The sequence below is a fragment of the Danio rerio genome, chromosome 1 (genome assembly GCF_049306965.1).
Source record: "Danio rerio strain Tuebingen ecotype United States chromosome 1, GRCz12tu, whole genome shotgun sequence".
NCBI lineage: Eukaryota > Metazoa > Chordata > Actinopteri > Cypriniformes > Danionidae > Danio > Danio rerio.
In genome coordinates, this window is record NC_133176.1 from 58,858,257 (window position 1) to 58,880,584 (window position 22,328).

Consider the following 22,328-nt stretch of genomic DNA (forward strand, 5'->3'; position numbering starts at 1 on the left):
TCATTAATTTTATTGTAAAATGCAGTAAGAAAACAATCAAGCGGGTTTAAAGACTGCAGATGTACAAACACCAATCAGATTAGTCTGTGACTCATAGCTCCGCCCACCAGAACGAAAAACTTGAGCTGTTTTCAAAACAAGTTCAAGACAACGCTCATGTTCTCAAATGAGCTGAAATTACATACATTTGTCCCAGTTTTATTGCACATTTAAACTACTATATATTAGATTATGGAGACTTGTCTATTCCTAAAAGCATGAGCTTAAATTATGTTTCAAGAGATCCCATTTAGCTGATGATTGATTATAAAGCTTGTTTGCCCGGGGCTTCCTCCCATTTGCAAGGTGAGAGGGGATTTTAAACTCCACCCATTTCCCTAAACCCAGCTGACAGTGTTCTCAAAAGCAAAACAGAAAGAGTAAACCCCTCGACTGATTTTTACCACGTTTCAGATTTTACCACATTCTCACCCTGTTATTTACTTGTTTATTTTATTTTTTGGGTTTTGTTTTTGTTTTTGTTCTACCTGTTTTCTGGAAACGTTCTTTTCAAAACTCGAACTCCCATCATCATAGTCAACTCTTCTCTGCATCTCAAGTCCGCCGACGTACATGACAAGCTCCTGGTCAGACTGGTAACAGTGGGAAAGCCTTCCATATGGAGGTAAGTGGTCAGCGGTAGCACGAAATGGGGCGGTGCCATATCAGCCCTGGCTAAATAATTTGTGATCTTCAGAAATCTATATAGGGCCTACATGAGCATATGATGGCTGTTGGTTGTTGTGCATGCGTGTCTTTAGATGGCGTATCAGCTGCTAACTGTTTTACATTCTCTGCAATGTCCACTATATGAAGATTACTGCACTTTGAGCGATTTTTTAAAATCATCTGCTTTAGATTTTAATTCCTTCTTGTCCTTTTTCTAGCCTGAAGCCACAGGGCCCATGGAAGAAGGGGGTCCTTGATTGGCTGAAGAATTAATTTTGCACTGTGACAGGGGAAACGCCTCTTTGTGTTATGCTTTCGCTGCTGTTCAAAAACCAGTGCTAAACTGGGACTCGGAGTGGCTGTAGCCCAATCAGAATATTGAATAGTTCTGTTTTAGTCACCCATAAGAGTAATCAGATGTCCCAATTTTCCCAGGACAGTTCCTTATTTCGGCACTAACGCGAGAACCGTCCAGTCAACGGGAGGCTAACCAAGCTCGTCGTAAAACAAAATATTAAATTCAAACAGTCTTCATCATTGATACACTTGTATATGTAGTAACAAAAGCTGGGATAGGCGGGATCATACTGAATGGACCAACGCAATCTCACGGCAATTCGTTTTTGATTTAGTGGCTAATACGTATGAATTCGTACAATCTAATTCTTACAATTTAGTACGATTTGCTCATCACCCAATGACAGTTGGGGTTAGAGGTGGGGTTGGGTACCACGCCTCCTTTTTAAAATCTTAAATTTTCATATGACTGAACTCGAATGTGTATGAATTGGCCACTAAACTGACAAAACGTAATATTCTTACGTTTCCTCGTGAGATCAGGCTGGAATTGTCTCATAACTGAAGCGATGTTTCGGCCCTGCGCTGGTTACAGCCGGATTCAATCCTTTCATAATGCAATCTAACCGAGACAGTATGTGAACCTGGTGTGAACAAATCATATAGCCTACACAGGCAGTTACCAAAATGTCCATCATTGCAGAGTATCTATCTCAAGTAAACAATACACTCGGTTCTGCTTTACAGAAGTCTAACTGAACCAGTTAGAAAGCAAACTTTTTTAATGAATGTTTAGTTTGGCCCTTTTATGAAAACGACAGTAATAATATGGAGTATTAATATTTAATAAGTAACAATATTTAATAAATAAATAAAATAAAATAAGGACGCTAGCCTTCTGTAACTCAGAAGACCACATTAAGCTATTTTGGATATTTGAAGCATGGATATTAAAGATATTATATCATTAGGGATTTATAGCCAAGTTCTAAAAAACGTTTTAAAGGTGAACCCCTCTTTAAAGTATTTATTAAAGCACTAATTTAGAAAGTGCAGCAAATGTTTTCTTGTTTCGCTGATTTTTGCAGCCTGTTTGAACTTTAAAGTTTATATTATGTCTGTCACCGACTCGGTCCCAGTCATTCCCCTCGCTGGCCAGCAGAGGTCATCATCACCGGACTATTGACATTACGTCACCCATCTACACTGATTGCAGACACACCTGAAGCACATCCAGCAATCACACTCCACACACATATAAGCAGCACACAAACGCACACACACACGCGCTGCTTGATTGCGAAGTCTTGTTTTGCCCCAGCTAACACTACTGAGCGGTCTCATCCTTGTCTGCCTTACTGTTGTGATCCTGCTTTGTTTGTTGACTAAGTCTTGCCTGCCGCCTGCCTTATACTTCAGCCTGAATCCTGACTTTGATCCTCGCCGCCTGCCTTTGAACTCTAGCCTGATTATAGACTCTGATACTAGCCGCCTGCCTCTGACCCATGCCTGCATACTCATCCTGTGTTTACCTGCCGCCAGCCAAACGACTACATATTACTATGTTTGATGTGAGTTTGCGCACGCACAACATCTGTGTGCTATTGTTTATTTAACTGTGTTTAATAAAAACACTGCAAATGGATCCCTCTGTGTCAGCCACTTCGTTACAGAGTCATTACTTAACTTTATATACTTGCAGGCTTATATTATTTATTCATTAATTTTCTTAATGGCTTAGTCCCTTTATTAATCCGGTGTCGCCACAGTGGAATGAACCGTCATCTCATCCAGTACATTTTAAGCAGCGGATGCCCTTCCAGCCACAACCCATCCTTAGGAAACATTCACACACACTCATACACTACGGACAATTTAGCCTACCCAATTCACCTGACCGCATGTGTTTGGACTTGTGTCATTTTTCAATTTTTAAATTATTTAATCTTTATATTTATTTAATCTAAACACTGAAAAACATTTCTTGCTGCAAAGTTGCGTGTGTCGTCTTTGTGAAACTACCTCTGACTCACTTACACACACTGACCGCTGATGGCTGTGAATGGAGTATCGCTAACACTCGAGTCAAAAACAGGAAGTGACACTAAGAGCTGCAAAGCTTCGTCTGGTGATGCTCAGACACTCATTTAACGTGTTTAACTCAGTTCTGTTTCCAAACTAATTGTGATTTTACATTTTCTCTCTCAAACACTGAACAATAATGAATTCAGCTGTTTGACTCTGTCAATGAGAGCGACTGCAGGAGATGATCTGGTGCATTCGAGATGGTGTCAAACACATCCAAGAAGAGGAAGACAAATACTGTTTATTTTTACAGCACATTTATAAAGTGTGAAAACTGGCCGTTTACAGTAATAGCTTAAGCTGATGTTTTCCTCATTTGAGCATCGACACTGAGACACTGCAGCACGGTAAGAACATTTTAACATTCAAATAATTCTGTTGATCTACGACTGATATCTGTATGAATGCATCTGCTGAATGTTGAGTTAACAGAAGCTCAATAACGGTTATAGACGTGTGTTTAATGTGCAGGGATGTTCAGACTCTGCTGGTGCTTTACTCTAACAAAAATGGCACAAAATAGCACTAATGCCACTTTCAGAAGTAGTCATGTCAAAGATGTTTTCACACTGTATGACTATCTGCTGGAACATTTCATTGCTGCTGTGTTTACACTGCATGATGGATTGGCGACAGGTTTTACACTGCATGACTTTACAACAGGAAAAATTGCAGATAACTTTGAAATAAAAATTTCTTGGGATCAAATAGTGTGGAAAGAAGGCCTTAACTTCTCCCCCAGCGTCCCGCTTTGCTGTACGTGATCGCTGATGTTATTTTTAGTCAGAACACATTTCACATGGCATGATGTAAATCGCCGACAGCTTCAGATATTTAGCATACCAAATATCTCACGAGTGTCTGCGACTCATCGGCAATTCTCTCAGATCACGTCTTTAATAGTTTATTCACTGAGCACCGATTTGCTAGTGATTTCAGGCATTTGTCGGCTATTTCTCAAAACTTGTCGGCGAGCCAAAAGTGGGGCTAAAATCACGCAGTCTGAACTTGGCATTACAGTGGTGAAACACACTTTGCAAGTATTCCTAACTGCTCTTTCATGCAAGCTGTGCTAAGATGTTTTCTCAATTTATCTTGGATTTACAGAGTTTATTTTATTTCAAAAAGCAATCCAGTTTACTTAATAAAACTTTGCAAATCGATTAGCTTAAAAAAACAAGTGTTACTCCAGCATCTGTTTTTCAAGCCTCTATTTTAATTTATTAAGAATACTGGAAACATGTTTACAATTTTGCAAGCTGCGAAATTACAAAAATTACAAAATTAAAACTGCATTAATAAATGACATATGGCAATACCCCCTTTCACACATACAGACCTTCTTCCCTTTGTATGTGTGAACAGGTCTTTTTTGAAAATACCGGTAAATTTGTTCTGGCTATTTTCCAGAAAGAGAAGTTTTAACATTACCGGTAATTTGCCAGAATGCTGCGCTGTGTGAACACATTAGGAAGATTGCCGGAAAGAGCGCGTGCACGTCTAGAACGTGCTGATGTGAGACATCTGCTTTAGCCAATTAGAATAGTTAGACGCATTCACATCCGCGCGGTTTATGAAAATAAAAGCCTTTGAATATTTTTCCAGACACATTTAGCTGCTGGATGTTAGTCAGATAACGATTATATGTTTCTTCTTAATGCCAACCGTGTAAATAATTATCCATAAGATGCTTATGGATGCCTATAAACCGCTGTTTGTTTACCTTCAAGCTCTGCGTCCTTCAGTTGCATGATGGAATTCGTGTTGCGTGTGTAAGTAAGTTTATTTCATGTATTTGTTGTGGAGTTTATTCAAGCCTTTCTGAAATGATGAGTCTCAAACCAATGTCTTTTGCAGTACACACACATGCACATATTAGCGTGTACTGACACCGTGTGGCTGTGGTAATTATAGCAGTTAAGTGTTACGCCGCAATTTTACTGTAATACAAACGTGCTCGTTTTAAAAATGTTTTAAACGTATACAGCTTATAAAACAATGACAGAGAGTTGAACAGATATTTTAAACCCAGTTTATTTGCAAAAATAAAAATAAAAAATTCTATGGCTGAGTGTATAGATGCTATTCTAAAAACATAGCGTCTGTCAATCAATTCAATGTGCAGAGAAAACTCTGCCCATTGAAAACTCCTACGTCATGTTGTGGTGGGCCTCAAAATCACTGGGATTTGGGTCCTATTTTAACATCAGGAAATTTAAAAAAGACTTATTGACTTCATATCACTCCGATATGACTGTGGACACACTATACCTACTCACAGTTCTGTCCAAACAGCTTACAAAAGATTTTCATCATAGGTTCCCTTAAAAACAGAAGGACCTCTTGTCTCCTTCTTCACGTACTGGCATTAGCATTAGCCATTACACCTTTTGACTAAACATTTTTGATTTGTCAACTATCGACACTTTTCAAACGAATGCATTTCACAGTTATCAAATTCTTGAAAATTTTTAATATTTAGATTTTTTTTTTAAATATGAGCATTTTTATGTATTTCATTCCTTTATTTATTATGAAGCACCAACTTATCCAGCATATGTTTTAAAAAGCAGATGCCCTTCCAGCCACAACCCAGAACTGGGAAACACCCATACACACTCATTCAAACACACACACATACACACACACACACACACTCATACACAACAGCCAATTAAGTTCATCCCCTATAGAGCATGTGTTTGGACTGTGGGGGAAACCGGAGCACAGAAATGCCAACTGTCTCAGCCGGGACTTGAACCAGCGACCTTCTTGCTGTGCGGTGACAGTGCTAACCATTGAGCCACCGTGCTGCCTTTTATGTATATATGTATGTATTATACCATCTTTGGCGGTACAGCAAATTTAATGTTGTTTTCTCTTCTGGCTGTCATTATCAGTTTTACACAAGTTATATTTCCTTTTTCTGAGAGTCTTGAAAACTATTATTTCAGCAAATAGGATTGTAAAAAAATATTTGTTGTACTCTCCCATTTATTGAGCTCTAAGTTGACGACTTCCACTGCTGAGAATCCTGGAAATCTGAAAAGGGTCCATTGGCTTTGCTTGCTCTCACCAGGCTCGGATTGGCTAATCGGGAGGACCAGGAGAATTCCCGGTGGGCCGGTTCTTTTTTTGGTCACGAGGGCCGGTGTCCCTAGCTGCTTGCACTTTCAGCAGTCACAGTTTTTTCATTAATTTATTTATTTGACCATAGCCTCACTCTTTTTATCATTATTCTGCCGCAGCTCTGCTCTTTTTATTTATTTACTCACAGCCCCGTGAGCAAAATGCAGCCCGCAGGTTAATGATGAGGTAACTATCATTCGACAACTTATTGTCAGAACCTTAGTGAATATAAGAATTCAAATAATTAATATTAATGAATATTACACCTGCTCAATAAAAATCAATGATTCAAAAAATGATTTACTATATTAATAAATCTGACATAAAGATTAAGATTAAGCCATCAATAGAAAGTAATACTGTGGTCAAAAGTCTTGCAGATATCAGTGCAATAATTATTTTTTATTCTAAAATCACCAGCATAGCAGCTTATAGCATATAATATTATAGCATATAATACTGTTTGGGTTACTTGTGTAGGTGTACATATTTTCTTTTTATTTTTTGTGTGACCATCGTTACAAAGAACTGGATTTCTATAAAGGATTTTGCACAGAATATATATTCAGATATTGCAGGAAAGGACATTGTGATGTTTTACAGAATAGTGTTGGAGATTTAGCTACCCTTTAATGTTCTCGTATTTATGAAAAACATTTAAAGTTCTAAAGCAGCTGTTTCCGTGAAAAAGACGTGATAGTGTCATTAGAAAATGAATTGGAAATGGCATTATTTTAATATAGCCAGTTGTGAACTGAGGTGGGCCGGTCTAAGGCTTGAAACTCCAGGGCTGAAAAGGAGTCCCACTCTGGCCCTGTCTCTCACTATGGCTGCTTCCTCTTCTTTGCCTACAGGAAAACCAGTTTTATATCTGAACACAAGCAGAGGTCAAACCGAACTTATTTATTATTGTATCGTCTCAGACTGATTATAGCAGCTTTATGCATGTTCTGAATGGTCAGGCGGCATTAAAGGGTCCCGAAACACCAAAACACATGTTTTGAGCTGTTGACAGTCGAATATGTGTCCCACACTGCTAAAAACACTATTAGGACACCTATATTTCACAAAAAAGTGTAAATTGGTTGTTTTTGTGTTATTTTAAGCAAATTCGTACTTCCGGTTTGAAATTAATTTTTGAAGCTGCATCACGGTCATGACATAATAGCGTGTATTCCAGCGTGCAGACTGGACGTCTGTGCCAGAGTGTGTCTTATTACGTCTTATAGTGTGATACATTAATGCATGAGTAAAGCTTGGTTCAAACCAATCAGCGCGCTCTATTGTGCAACTTCATTAATATTCATTACTGTCACAGTGTTTAGACGACAGAGACGTCACATTGTGTTGGCAAAACAAGCGTGAAGTGTTGCTTTTATAGTTTGCTGCAGTTAAGTTTTGTTTTCATTTTCTCTCTGTGAGTGCTCAGACTCACGTGTGGATTAACAGTGTACGCGACGCTCGACAACAATAACTTACGTGTCTAAGGAGGAACATTGTTTACCTGAGAGCTGTTCTCATCTGCAAACGCTGAGATCGGATTCGCTTGTAGTCGTCTCTTAATAAAGACGCGGCTCTAGTTGCTGGTGATTGTCCTGTCTCTACAGATTTGATAAGTGAGCGACCAGTGCTCTTTGTTTATTCAGTTTGTTTGTATCGAACAAACTATTGCACCGAGTGTACACATGTTAGCACCACAACCAAACTTTAACCTCGTGTAGGATTTTCACCGCATTTTTTAACTGGAATAACACACGCGGCTTTCTGACGCTACCTGCCGTGTGCATCTAAGTTTCCGGGAAATGCTGAGGTATTTTTCTCTCATTCGCCGTGCGGTATCAAACATTGCATGAAAAATACACGCTTAGAGCAGCTCCTCGAATCAAATATCTCATTTGTCATGAGGTACAGGAATGAATTCCCTGAATGAAAGAGCCAAACTGCAGTTAAAGTCCACCATTTAATAATTTGGTAAATAATTCGACTACAGATGTCCATGTAAACACAGTCCCTTTCTCCCCTCGCGCATGCCCAAATAGACACTCCCACACCATCCCACTTTAGTTCCTCTGACACTCCCCCCTAAAAAGAGCTGGACACGCCCACTTTTCTGACTTTTTTTTCCAAAGTAGAGGTGTGAAAACACCCTGCTGAAACGAGGTGGTTTCATGCCCTTAAAAAATAGTAGATCTCTACTACATATATTTGAAAAGTTACTTGACAAAAGTAATTGATTTCATAACTCATGTTACCTGTAATGAAGCTCTTCAGACACACGAGGCCTGACAGGAGAAACATCTTCAGCACATCAAGCCTTCAGTGAGCAGTGGATTATTCAGAAATGATCTTGTTCTCCATCTACAGACTGTTCACACAATAGAGTTTGTGCTGTTGTGTAGAGATGATGCTCATACTGTCATATTTGTCATTTGTAGGATTGCAGAAGTCACTATGTTGAGGTCTTTCAGAGCATCTCTTTCTCTGATCTTAGTGATCATGACTGCGGGTGAGTTTTCACTACAGTCACTATAGACAAACTTTAACACTCTTGAAAAGACGACTGAGCTCTTCACACTTTGTGTATCAGAAAGCCACAGCAGTGTTTTACTGACAGAGACAATATAAAATAAGAGAGAAAAGGTTGGTTTTGTGCATTGCTTGAAAATCCTCCATTTCTGATGTCTGTGTTTCAGAGTGTAATGGTCAGCAGGGTTGGGGAGTGAGTTACAGCTCTTCATCTGTTTGTGCAATAAAGGGATCAACAGTGAAAATATCCTGTACTGCAATATATCCTCATAATCATCAGCTCAGAAGAGTCTTCTGGACCAGACATACTGGTGGGGAACAACCAGACCTGTGTTCAGACCCTGAAAAAACAGGAAGAGTTCAGTGTGTCAGTACAGAAAAAAACAGAAAATATAGAGACACTTCCAGCATCACTTTGACTGCAGTAACAGAAGCTGATGAACACATCTACTACTGCAGAATCACTACTGATGTTGAGGGTGGAAACTGGACTGGTGTTCCTGGAGTTCAGCTGGACGTCACAGGTAGAAGAAGAACTTTCACAAACACAGAAACACACACACATCAGTCATTTTATAATCTTTTTGTATCTGCTGTATGACTTTGGGGCAGCAGATCATTAGCACTCTAACCTCACAGCAAGAAGGTGGCTGGTTTGAATCCAGGCTGGGTCAGTTGGCATTTCTGTGTGGAGTTTGCATGTTCTCCCCGTGTTGCCGTGGGTTTCCTCTGTGTGCTCTGTTTTACCCCACAGTCCAAACACATAAACTATGGGTGAACTGAATAATATAAATTGACCGTAGTGTATGAGTTTGTGTGTGCGAGAATGTGTGTATGGGTGTTTCCCGGTGCTGATTTGCGGCTGGAAGGTCTTCTGCTGTGTAATGCATATTCAGTCTGCTGTGGGGCCCCCTGATAAATCTGAGACTAAGCTGATGGAAAATGAATGTGTGACTTTGTTTCTGAACAAAAGCAGAAATTATAACAATTGGAACAAAAATAAAATGTCCTGATTGCTCTTGCTCATAATAATGGAATGGTGACTTTTGTGCTTAACAAAACATTGAAAATAAACTAAAATGATGTGAATTTTGATAAATATGCCAAGTGTTCTGGAGGGTTTGTTTTATGAGAGCAGTAGTTCATGAAAACACATGGGCACCATTTAGAAAAGTCAAAAAACATCCAGGAAACATGATCTTCAAGTAAGATAGTTGGGGGTTAGATGATTGTGAAAGATTCAGAAAAGATTTTACCTACTCAATTCTTTTTCTAAATTTTAAATTTAGATACTTTCAGTTACGGAGCTTTATTCATAAGCAGTTAAGAGCATACTTTCTTTAGACACGGTTGTGTTGAACCGTGCTGAAGCACGCTTGTCTCCCCTTCTCTCTCTCCTTAGACAGCACTCACACTGCATTTTATAACTACTGAGCCGGAGCACACTTACATCACACTCACACTACAAGCTTACTGTGCCAAAAGCCCAACCTGGCACACCTCTTCCAATCAGGCCAGGCACGGCAAAGTAAACTGTGCCTGGGCTCGAATCAGATGGCCTGAGTAGTGCGAGTAGGTCCTGATTTCCCCATTGTGCCAAATAAAAGTATACTTGATGATATATTTGACCTTCATACCTATTTGAAAGGGGATATTTCAAAATCTTTACTATAATTACCACAAAACAATCTGCCTCAACACATCTATTGAGGGCTCTTTGTGAAGAGGAACTGAATTTAACGATTGAAAAAAATATCTAAGATCTTATTCCTGCATGAATACATTCATCATCATCAATAAACGCAAGGCATACTCTCATTCAGTTCAAGGTTGTGGCCAGAATACTCTGGTCTAGAACTAAACTGAATAAAATGTTCCCTAATCTTAACCCAACTTGCCTTCCATGTATAACTAAACCAGCCACACAGTTACATAGTTTCTGATCTTGTTTGAAATGGACTGATTTTCAATAGACTCAAACCCTTTAACAGCACGGTCACTGAATTCTGCCAAAATATGTTGAATTCAATTCATTACAGGCTGATAGTGTAGACTTTGTAACTTTACTGGCTAGACAAATTATTCTTATGAATTTGAAGTCAGCAGTTCCCTCTTTTAATCTGCAATGGGTTTTTGATTTTTCACATGCTTTTAGAATGGAAAAGATTTGGTTCACAAAAAAAAAAAAAAAAAAAAAAAAAAAAAAAAAACAGAACAGTTCAAGAAAATCTGAAGCCTCTTTCTGTTTTTTAAGAATATACAGTTGAAGTCAGAAAAAAAAGAAAAAATCAAAGGGGCTGCTTTTAATTCTGTTTTAATCATTCATTCATTTATTCATTCATTTATTCATTTTCTTGTCGGCTTAGTCCCTTTATTAATCCGAGGTCGCCACAGCGGAATGAACCGCCAACTTATCCAGCAAGTTTTTGTGCAGTGGATGCCCTTTCAGCCGCAACCCATCTCTGGAAAACATCCACACACACACACACACTCATACACTACGGACAATTTAGCCTACCCAATTCACCTGTACCGCATGTCTTTGGACTGTGGGGGAAACCAAAGCACCCGGAGGAAACCCATGCGAAGGCAGGGAGAACATGCAAACTCCACACAGAAATGCAAACTGAGCCGAGAATTAAACCAGCAACCTTCTTGCTGTAAGGCGAACGTGCTACTCACTGCACCACTGTGTTGCCTTTTCTGTTTTAAATTTTTCCCAAATGATGTTTAACAGAGCAAGGACATTTTCACAGTATGTCTGATAATGTTTTTTCTTCTGGAGAAAGTCTTATTTGTTTAATTTTGGTCAGAATAAAAGCAATTCTATAAAACCATTTTAACGACAAAATTATTAGCCTCTTTAAGCTATATATTTCTCAATAGCCTACAGAATAAAACAATCAATGTATAGAAGTGTCTTGAAAAATATCTAGTCAAATAATATTTACTGTCATCATGGCAAAGATAAAATAAATCAGTTATTAGAAATGAGTTATTAAAACTATTATGTTTAGAAATGTGTTGAAAAAATCTGCTCTCCATCAAACAGAAATCGGGAAAAAATAAACAGGGGCACTAATAATTCTGACTCCAACTGTATATGCACTAGGGTCTTGCACTAGGTCTTACCTCAGCCATTGTAGGGTGTACATTCAAGAAAATCTGTAACATTTATGAAATGATAAAAACATATTATATTAATTGTACCCAGCTTAAATTAAAAATAAAGTCACCAGAGGTAGAAGAAGAGACTAAGGGAGGGAGAGACAAAAAGAGTAAGTTGGCCTCAAAGAGGCAGAGAAAATAGACTCGAGAGGAGGAGAGGAGCAGAGCAGGAGAGCGCAGACCAGGAAAAAAGGCAGAGCCAACATTTACCAGCTATTTTGTTTCTTTCTTGACCATGTGACCAAAGCCCAAATACTGAGACATTCAAACTGACCAATCAACATGTGACCACATCATAAAACCCCCAAAGTCCACACACCGGGCCCTGATCTAATCAGTATCTGCCTTTGGAATTGGTATGAGCCTTCTTTGGTTAAAAAGACCATATAAACAAATGCATATGATAATGTAGACTCTTACAGATGTACTATTATGTAAATTAAACTTTACATTATTATGAACTAATGATAAGTTGAGGCATGCAATAATCAAGAACAAACTTTAACTAAAACATGAGTCCTGTGTGTGAATAATGGCTACCTTAATAACCTGTTAGTTCATGCTTGTATTAGTAAACATTTTAGTTTTAGTTAAATATAACTAACATGAACATGAAGCTTTATGTCATGACTTTACTTGAAGGGGGCCCATTATTATTAACTCATTCTTAACTACATTAAACTCATGTGTTTAAACATAACAGTTATGCACATCCATCTAGTGCGTACAGTGTGGACGCTGCATACATTTTTTCATCAATGTACATACATGAAAAAAAAAAAAATATATATATATATATATATATTAAAAACTTTCAAGGATTTAAGATGCTAATGACTGTTAAATCTGTCAAAGTCTTGTGAAAAGAGTTCATTAAGATGTAAGATTTATTACGATGTAAGCCATTATTCACACATGAACTCATGTCGTAGTTAAAGTTCTTGATTAGTGCATACCTTAACTCATCGTCAGTTCAAAATGAAGTAACATTTAAATTACATATTAGCATGCTAGTATTCATGTACTGTTATTGTAATATGTTACCATAAAATCTATATTTCAAATAAAAATGTACTTCTAACCATAACTGCTTTTATGTTTGAGCTGTATGTACTGTATATTCATGTTACATGACATTATATTATGACAGCTCTGTAGTACAAAACAGAACAGCTACTAAATGATAACCAGTATTCTGGAGAGGAAAGAAGATTTTGCAGGTTACACTAAATTATTAAATGATGATAGACTTTTGGTTATTGTTTGAATTTTCACATTCAGGTGATGATAAACCAAGCGGCAACCTCCCGCTCTCCCTCAGGAAGCCAATACGGAAGTAACTAAAACTGCAATTCATCCGAAATTCCAGTCCTGGCCGCTCCTGGCTCCAAAACAGAGCAAATTTCAATTGAGGCCACTGTTAGAATGGCCAACTTTACAGCAGAAAAAAAGGTGTTTACAGCCTGCTACAAAGAAAGATTTTGGTTAATACAGCTAATATTACCCTTCATGACAACTGTGAGGGGGTGAATTTTTTTATAACTCATCCGTTTCCTTCATATTAAGTTATATTAAGTTTGCATAATTAAGGGCGTGGCCACTTGAGTGACAGCTAGGTCTTGCTGGTCGCCGTCACGTCACTTTAGCTGAATCCTGCAGATTAGCCACTGAACTCGGCATATTTATCGTATTTCTGTATTGTTTTATGGGGCTTTACACAGTCAACTGCCTTTTGGACTTGTTTCCTACAATTATTAGATGGCATGCTGAGTGCACTTAATTGTGCTCACAAACCATTCACGTGGCCTCCGTTTCCCATGTGAGTAAAGTTATATACTTATATACCATCTCTATACATGTATTTGTTTTATTTAAGATCATTTATCATTTAAATTTATATTTAGAGCTGTAATGCACTTCAGAATCTGGCAGATTGATTAGCTGTAGGCTCTAGATCAGTCATCTGAAAACGGTTCAAGGGTGACGTCACGGATACTACGTCCATATATTTTACAGTCTATGTGATAAACCAATGAACTGTTGTTATTTCTGTGTCAGACCTGCAGGTGGAGACACAACAGATTGTTAAAGAGGGAGACTCAGTGACTCTGAGCTGTAAAAGCAGCTGCTCTCTGCCTGAAGAAACTACATTCATCTGGTACAGAAACACAGAGAGATTAAATAAAGGAATCAGAACAGAGAATCAGCTTCATCTGCAGTCAGTCAGCTATTATGATGCTGGATATTATCAGTGTGCTGTAGGAGGAAATGAACATCTGATCTCTCCTGCTGTTTATGTCAAAGTAGGATGTGAGTATAAACAAGAAGATGAGTGAAATATCTCACATGTGGAGTTTCTTAAATTAATATGAGTGAACATGTAAAGCTTTCCTCGAATATCTTTTGTGTGTTTTCAATAGTTGAGAGCAAAACTAAAGATTTTTGTGAATTTATTTTTGCTAAAAGCCTGTTTTATAGTTTTCCTCATGTCTGTGTTTCAGCGGTTTATGGTCTGGTGGATTGGGGAGTGAGTTACAGTCCTTCATATGTTTGTGCATTAAAGGGATCAACAGTGAAAATATCCTGTACTTCAACACATGCTGATTATCATCTTATGAAATCTGTCTCAACCAAACCTGCTGTAACTGGTGAAGAACCTCCAGACCTGTGTACAGATCCAGACAAAAGAGGAGGAATTCAGTGTGTCAGAGATAAAGACACTTTAATCATCACTTTGACTGCAGTAACAGAAGCTGATAAACACATCTACTACTGCAGATTCACAGATAAAGAGAATAAAAGATGGACTGTGATTCCTGGAGCTCGTCTTGATGTCACAGGTAAATAAACTGAGATCAGGACTTTTTTCAGGTCTCCATGAACACAGCAGCTCTTTATTTTACAGAAATGAATCCACCATCTGAACAACATCAATATCATGTGTTTATGGCACAACAGCTATTTGAAATGCTTTAATTGGTTCTGCACCCGACCTGATTTCTTGTGCCAAGAAATACATTTCTGAATAAAACGCGATGGCGATCGGTAACTTGCATAGGAGCGGGCGGGCTAACAATATAGCATTCCTGAGAGAGACAGCGAGCGAATGAGCGAGCAAAAGAGGAAAGAGTGTGCACCGTGTTTGTGTGTGTGTGTGTGTATATGTGTGTGAAGAAGAGAGCGTGCGCATCCGCCATGGTGCTGTGTGTCATTTGCTATAGCCCAGGGGTCACCAATCTCGGTCCTGGAGGGCCGGTGTCCCTACAGGGTTTTGCTCCTACTTGCCTCAACACACCTGCCTAGGTGTTTTAAGTATACCTAGGCCCCGTTTACACTAGTGCGTTTTAGTTTTAAAACGGCGTTTTAGAATGAAAACGATCCGCGTCCACACTCGCGTTTCACCCAGCGTTTCTGAACTGCTCTCCGTCCACACCAAAACGCTGAAAACGCACATCACGTGACCACACACACACTCTCAGGCAAGCGCTGTAGCCAATCTACCCAGATGAGAGCTGTGCTAGTCGGACTTCTCATCAAGCATCTCCTGCTGGATCTAATCTCACTATATTTATTAAACGGAATATTTCTTTCATCTTGTTGTCTTTATTTAACGACATATTCTTTGGTCATTGAAATCTATTACTTGTTCTCAGGTAACGTGTTTTGGCTAAGCGCAAAGATAAGTTAATGATTAATGTAAGCACGTACATTCTGTATATTGACTGATCGCTTGCCTTTATTTCCTATAATGTATAAACTTATTGTATGTTATACTTTTATAATGGCCATTATTGATTATTAAAACTGATATTCAGCAAAGAGAGGGTGTGTTTCGTATTTTCACTGAAATTGAAAGGAGGCAGTTGTTGTAGGCTCCGTTTTGTTATAAATATGCACACAGTGAAGATGACGCTCATATTTGCAGCACGGCGCCTCAACATTTCTGCTGTCTGTTTAGTTGTTAATATTAAAATGAAAATAGGCAGTTCCTTATATCATGTTTACATTTTATTGTTGAGAAAGTAAAACAACGTAGCCAGGGTGATGTGAATGAAGTTATAAAGTACACTGTTCCCTTTGAAGATTTACCCGTGTCCTCGGTATAGTCTGTTTTCCATATCAAACTGACAAGAAGAGACTGCAGCCATGATCAAACTTGCGAAGTCTGAACTTACACGGAGAAGATGCAGGACTGAACTGTGTGTTAGGCTACTTAATATTCAGGAAAAGCCCCAATCAGAGAGGCGAATGTCTGCAGCCCCGCCTCCGTTTTCAAATGTCTCCTTTTTCCCCATCCACACTGAGACGGAGCAGCTGCGTTTCAGAATGAAAACGGCCTCTCCAGCGTTTTCGAAACGCTCCGTTTTCGGCGCTCGAGAACTCCGGCGTAGTGTGGACGGATGGCGTAACCGTAGCAAAACTTATGCGTTTTCAAACTAAAACGCATTAGTGTAAACGGGGCCCTAGTAAGACCTTGATTAGCTTGCTCAGGTGTGTTTGATTAGGGTTGGAGCTAAAATCTGCAGGACACCGACCTTCCAGGAACAACTTTGGTGACCACTGCTATAGGCTGTCAGGATTCCAGCTAGGTGTTTTTAGGAGGTCTATTTATATATATATATATATGTATGTATTCTTCTGTGGCCCAATATGTATCTGATACATGTATGGAAATGATGCTGATATCAGAGGCACAAAAAGGGGTTTGCACTATATGCGTTTCATAGGGGCACCACACATGCGGAGTCACTATTTTTGAAATTTTCCTTACTAAAAGTTTCAAATATCAAAATAAATAAATATTTTTTTGTAAAGAATGTTTATTTTGCATTTTATATGAGTATAATATTGTATTTAATAAATAAAAAAATCATACCGCCCCTCCACCTCCATTGACCATTTGATTGATCCGTTGCAGCTGGATAAAAAAAAATAAATTAAATAACATTTGGATAAAAAATTCCCCTGTATAAATTGTATAATGATTATAATGTTTTTTTAACCCTGTTAAAACTGACACATGAACAAATAGTCAGTATATTTACATATACATTTATAATGTTTATTAATCCTAACAAGATCTATTTTATACCATATACATGTTTTTATAAATTTATTATGTACTATATTTATACATCGGGCCTTTGATAATTAAAAAAATTTAATTATAAAAAGTTTGCCCATAATATTTTGATAAAATAAAACATTTCAGGCAGTTTGTCTCTGCTTATTTTTTACAAAATTTTTTACAAAATTTATTTTTTATTTTTTTAAATTTTAAAGTCTTTTTTATTTCACTTTGTGAGGGGTGTAATAGCACTGTCAGTCAATTGTTCATGTAAAGACCTTACACCTCGCATATGAGAAGTGAATTCATTTTTATGTTTTTTTGCCCTTTAGGACTCCCATATCTATCATTTTGTTTTGACAAATGTAGCACAAAAGCAAGGCATGTCAGGGTGCTATAATCATTCAATGAGGAAAATAAAATTCAAGAAAAAAAATTTGGGGTGGGATGGGATGTAATTATTTGTGACTCATTACAGGCTTAGTGTAATTATATTTTTACTTCTTCATACTTTTTCAGTTGTGTTTTGATATGTTTGAAACCTGTTAACAAGGGGGGTGAGCAAAACTTGAACCTGCATACCCCTCAGTAAATTTGCAGTTGTGCCCCTGGCTGATGTGATATATGAAACACAGTCGGTAGTTGTCAAATATATTGAGTGAAAATGTTTGTAAATGTGACTTCGAAAGAGTCAATGCCTCACCAGCCACAAACCTCACTCAAGTCACACGGCACTCATGTCTCATCACAAAGGGGCAAACAAAACTGACATTTAGCCTACAACCCTTGCACAACCTACACTTTTATCTGTTCTCTCTCTCTTTTGGCAGTGGACAATTTTACCGTGAGATTTTGGAAAATTAGATCTAAAACTAAAAAAATTTTAGTCTTGCACAGATCTCTACTATGATTTTTAAATGTTGTAATTTCTCTGTCAGACCTGCAGGTGGAGACACAGCAGACTGTTGTAGAGGGAGGTTCAGTCACTCTGAGCTGTAAAAGCAGCTGCTCTCTGCCTGAAGAAACTACATTCATCTGGTTCAGAAAGACAGAGAGATTAACTGGAGAAACACTGAATAATCAGCTTCACCTGCAGTCAGTCACCTATAATGATGCTGGAGAATATAGATGTGCTGCAGGAGGAAATGAACATCTGAAATCTCCACCTGTTTTTCTCAAAGTTGGTTGTGAGTACAAACTAACTTATTAGCATGAGTAAAACATTTCACACATTTGGAATATTTGTCGTTTACTTGGGTATGTTTGCAATTAAAGAGTTTTTCCAGTAATATTGTCTGTCTTTTAGTAAATATATGAGATACTTGCTTTGTTTGCCAAATACAGTGGATCTAATTGGATTTACATTTTAAACATTAAATAAAATTTAAAAAAATATTACTTTTAATGAACATATTAGGGTTTTAGTTTTGATTTTCACAAAATAATTTAGCAAAAATCCTCAGATTTTTACCAAAATTCTACGCAGAAATAGCAAAAAACGTCCATTGATTCCGTCTGGCCCTAACCATCACCAGAAAACATCCATACACATTAATTCACACACATACGCTACGGACAATTTAGTTTATTCAATTCCTATATCAATTCCTATAGCACATGTGTTTGGACTGTGGGGGAAACCGGAGCACCCTGAGGAAACTCACCCCACAGCAGGAAGAACATGCAACTCCACACAAAAAGTCAACTGACCCACTGCGCCACCGTGATGCCAATGTATTGACGTTGTTTTTTAATGAATAAAGTAGAACTGAAAATGTTTAGGGAAGGACAATTTGGTAAGATCCAATCAGACAAAATATTCTGCATGGCAGTGATTTGAGCTTCAAGCATTTGATTTATCTTTGAGCTTTTATTTATGCAAAGGTAAATGCATTTTAGTGTTTGATATTCAGCAAAGTGCTTTATTATGCTTCAGCCAAGAATTTTTATTTCATTGGATCTGTCACGATGGTCAGTGACCACCCGAGGGCGCTGTAGTTCAACAGGTCTCAGAAGGAACTACAGCGTCCCAAAAAGACTACAACTTCATACTTACCACGCGCGTACACCGGAACACATACACTGATCTGCCAACACAGCTGTATCTGTTTTACCGTTGATTATCTGGACTATATATCCTATCATTCCACCACTGTTGATCATCGCGTCGTTTGTCTTCCATGTCTTTCTTGTCTCCAGTCCTAGTAAGTCTTGCATACCGAGTTTCTTGATCTTGTTCTTGTATTTTGCTATAGTCTAGTACGTGTTAACCTGTCTTAGTTTTTTGTTTTGTTTGTTTGTTTGTTACTTTGCTCTTTGATATTTTTGGATTTTTGTCACTGTTTTCTGCACGATATATCATTAAATTCTGCACTTGAATCCGCTATCTTTTGTTCTTGTTCTTTTGTTCTGACTAAAATCTAAATTTACTGTGTAAATTAACACAGCTGAACCAAACATCACATGGATCTTAGCTGTGTGTTTTAAAGTGTTGTCACATCTCTGTTTCAGGGATTAATAGTCTGCAGTATTGGGGAGTGAAATACAGCCCTTCATCTGTTTGTGCATTAAAAGGATCAACAGTGACAATGTCTTGTACTCCAACATATACTGATGATTATAAGCTCACACCAGACTTCTGGACCAAAACTTCTAAAACTGATGGAGAAACACCAGACCTGTGTACAGACCCTGATAAAACAGGAAGAGTTCAGTGTGTCAGAGATAAAGACACTTCCAGCATCACTTTGACTGCAGTAACAGAAGCTGATAAACACAAATATTACTGCAGCTGTACAGATAAGTGGAATAGAAGATGGACTGTGGTTCCTGGAGTTTGGCTTGATGTCAAAGGTAAAACTATCTGAACTGTCCAATAAAGCCAACCATCAGCCATCAGAATTTATTCAATTGTTCTTTATAACTGGAACACTGTCATTTCAGCATCTGCATCATCAGCCTGAACAGCTTTAGATTTTAGTATCATTTCCAAGATGATGTGACAACTGCATTTTTTACTTAAGACACCATTGACAGAAAGTTGTTGTGATTTCTCTGTCAGACCTGCAGGTGGAGACACAGCAGACTGTTGTAGAGGGAGATTCAGTGACTCTGAGCTGTAAAAGCAGCTGCTCTCTGCCTGAAGAAACTACATTCATCTGGTACAGAAACACAGAGAGATTAACTGGAGAAACACTGAATAATCAGCTTCAGCTGCAGTCAGTCAGTCGCTCTGATGCTGGAGAATATAGATGTGCTGCAAGAGGAAATGAACATCTGAAATCTCCACCTGTTCATCTCAGTGTTGAATGTGAGAACACACCCACAGATTGATAGTAGAACAGTATCAAATAAGTATAATTATGATTATATCTATGTTAAATAACTCTTTAATGTGTTATACAGACTGCATGGCATTGTGTTTGTTAGTATTGGAGACTTGATTTATTAAGAATAATGTATTATTAAATGCATTTTATAATCATTTTGTGAACATGTGTTGTAACATCCTTCTTGAGGTGATGCTGGTTTATTTACTGTTCACCAGTTTAGATTTTCATCACTGATTTTTTTGTAGCATATTCTGTTTATATATATATATATATGGTCAGTACATGGTTATTATTTTTTAGACAAACCAAACAGCGTCTCAGTGTCCGTCAGTGGATCTGCTGTAATAGTGTCTGGAGATTCAGTGACTCTGAGCTGCAGCAGCGACTCAAACCCTCCTGCTGTGAACTTCACCTGGTTTAAGGAGGGTCAAAGCTCAGCTGTTGGATCTGGACAGAGTTTTAACATCTCCAGCTTTAACTCCAGTGACAGTGATCGATACTACTGTGAGGCTGAGAATAAATATGGCTCTCAGAGATCAGAGTCTGTTTCAGTCACTGAAGGTATTTTCTAGAAACAGACACTCTTTCAGTTTCTTCTGTCTCTGCTGTCAAATGATCTTCATCAGCGTCTTGTTTCAGGGGTTCAGAGATCTGCTCTGCTCACACTTACTGGAGCTGTGGCGGGATGTGGAGGATTGATCTTCATCATCATCTTCATTATTGTGTTCATATGGTGAGTAGAGTTTGTCTGAACACAGAAACTTCTTAACAGTTTAAAACATCTCACATTCATTGTAAATGGACTGTTTCTATGTATTTAATAAATTAAATATGTCTGTGATTTCAGTGTTAAGAGGAGGAGAGCAGCTGGAAGTGAAGCTGTGGAGCAAAAGCAGGTGAGAAACACACTCCTCCATCTACAGCTGCAGTTCAATATGCTTGTGTGTTTACACTGAATTATAAACACAGATGTGTGTGTGTGTGTGATGCAGTATAAGTGTAGAAATGTTTCTCTATAGAGCGCTGACTCCACTGATGATACGTACACAGCTCTGGATCCAGCGTCCAGAAGATCTGCTGACGTTTACAGCACAATCCCAGTCAGTAAATGTCTGCAACACTTTTCCAGTCAGATTGATCAGATCCAGATAAACACAGGCTGATGTGTTCATGTGTTTCTCTCACAGTCTGTCGGCTCCAGAGCTCCTGATGATGAGACCTACACGGCTCTTGAGCTTCAGTCCAGATCTTCTGAATATGAGACTCTACATGTAGCAGGAGCTTCAGCAGATCCACATTAAACTCTCCTCGCTGTATTACTGCTCATATACAGGCAAATACTGAAGCTCCTCAGAAACTGATCATCATTAGAGCTCATCAACATCTGACTGCTCATAAACACATATTAGACTTTATTCACACAGTAGGATTCTTCTGCTTATGCAAACACAGTTTAGGATAAAATATAGCATTTATATTAGATTTATATTAGATTTTAGGGCTGGCAGTGTTTTCCTCATTATTTTAAATTATTGTTTGCTTCACTTGCCAATTCAAATATTAAAGTTAAACTTTCTAAACAGAGTTAAATATAAGCTTTAACCCAAGCATTGTTTTATCTTAATGCAATCTGTATCGGTTTCTATTAAAGTGCTGTATTGACAGTTTTTACTGTGTTTTTTATTTTGTATAATGTCTGATTTTATAATAAACATTTCTGTAGTGTATTTAATGATTACAGTAAGTGCAGTTCATGTGTGTTTTCAGATTGTCCTCCAGTGACAGACTTTTATTGGTTTCATAAAATCTGATAAAAGGCCAGAAGTGTACATTCACAATACTGAAACTGATTTATATGCTAATAACTATAATACATATTGATTAATAGTTAATAATGAATTCAAATTCGCTATTTTCCTTACACAATATGATAAAATATGGCCAATCAAACGAGTTTTAACGACTGCAGATGTTTAAACATCAATCAGATTACCGTCTGTGACTCGTAGCTCCGC

The 22,328-nt window shown here is 38.0% G+C and overlaps 1 protein-coding gene across 2 annotated transcripts; it reads left to right on the plus strand.

The window, feature by feature from the left end:
- The first annotated feature begins 3,119 nt into the window (after positions 1–3,119).
- Positions 3,120–22,132, plus strand: LOC103909373 (B-cell receptor CD22-like). 2 transcript variants are annotated; one of them, XR_012382506.1, is made up of 13 exons: positions 3,120–3,437; positions 8,655–8,725; positions 8,913–9,269; positions 13,972–14,223; positions 14,415–14,753; positions 17,920–18,168; positions 19,493–19,834; positions 20,043–20,409; positions 20,534–20,874; positions 20,953–21,046; positions 21,161–21,209; positions 21,333–21,413; positions 21,501–22,132. XR_012382506.1 is itself a non-coding variant. In XM_073907039.1 (10 exons), exons 1-10 carry the CDS (start codon positions 8,716–8,718, stop codon positions 21,612–21,614), a joined length of 1,806 nt encoding a protein of 601 aa, XP_073763140.1. In that variant the 5' UTR covers positions 8,698–8,715; the 3' UTR covers positions 21,615–22,132. The 2 variants fall into 2 exon arrangements, 1 of the variants encoding a protein (XP_073763140.1); XM_073907039.1 differs by lacking the exons at positions 3,120–3,437; positions 17,920–18,168; positions 19,493–19,834 and having other exon boundaries at positions 8,698–8,725; positions 20,043–20,291; positions 20,614–20,874.
- The last annotated feature ends 196 nt before the right edge of the window (positions 22,133–22,328 follow it).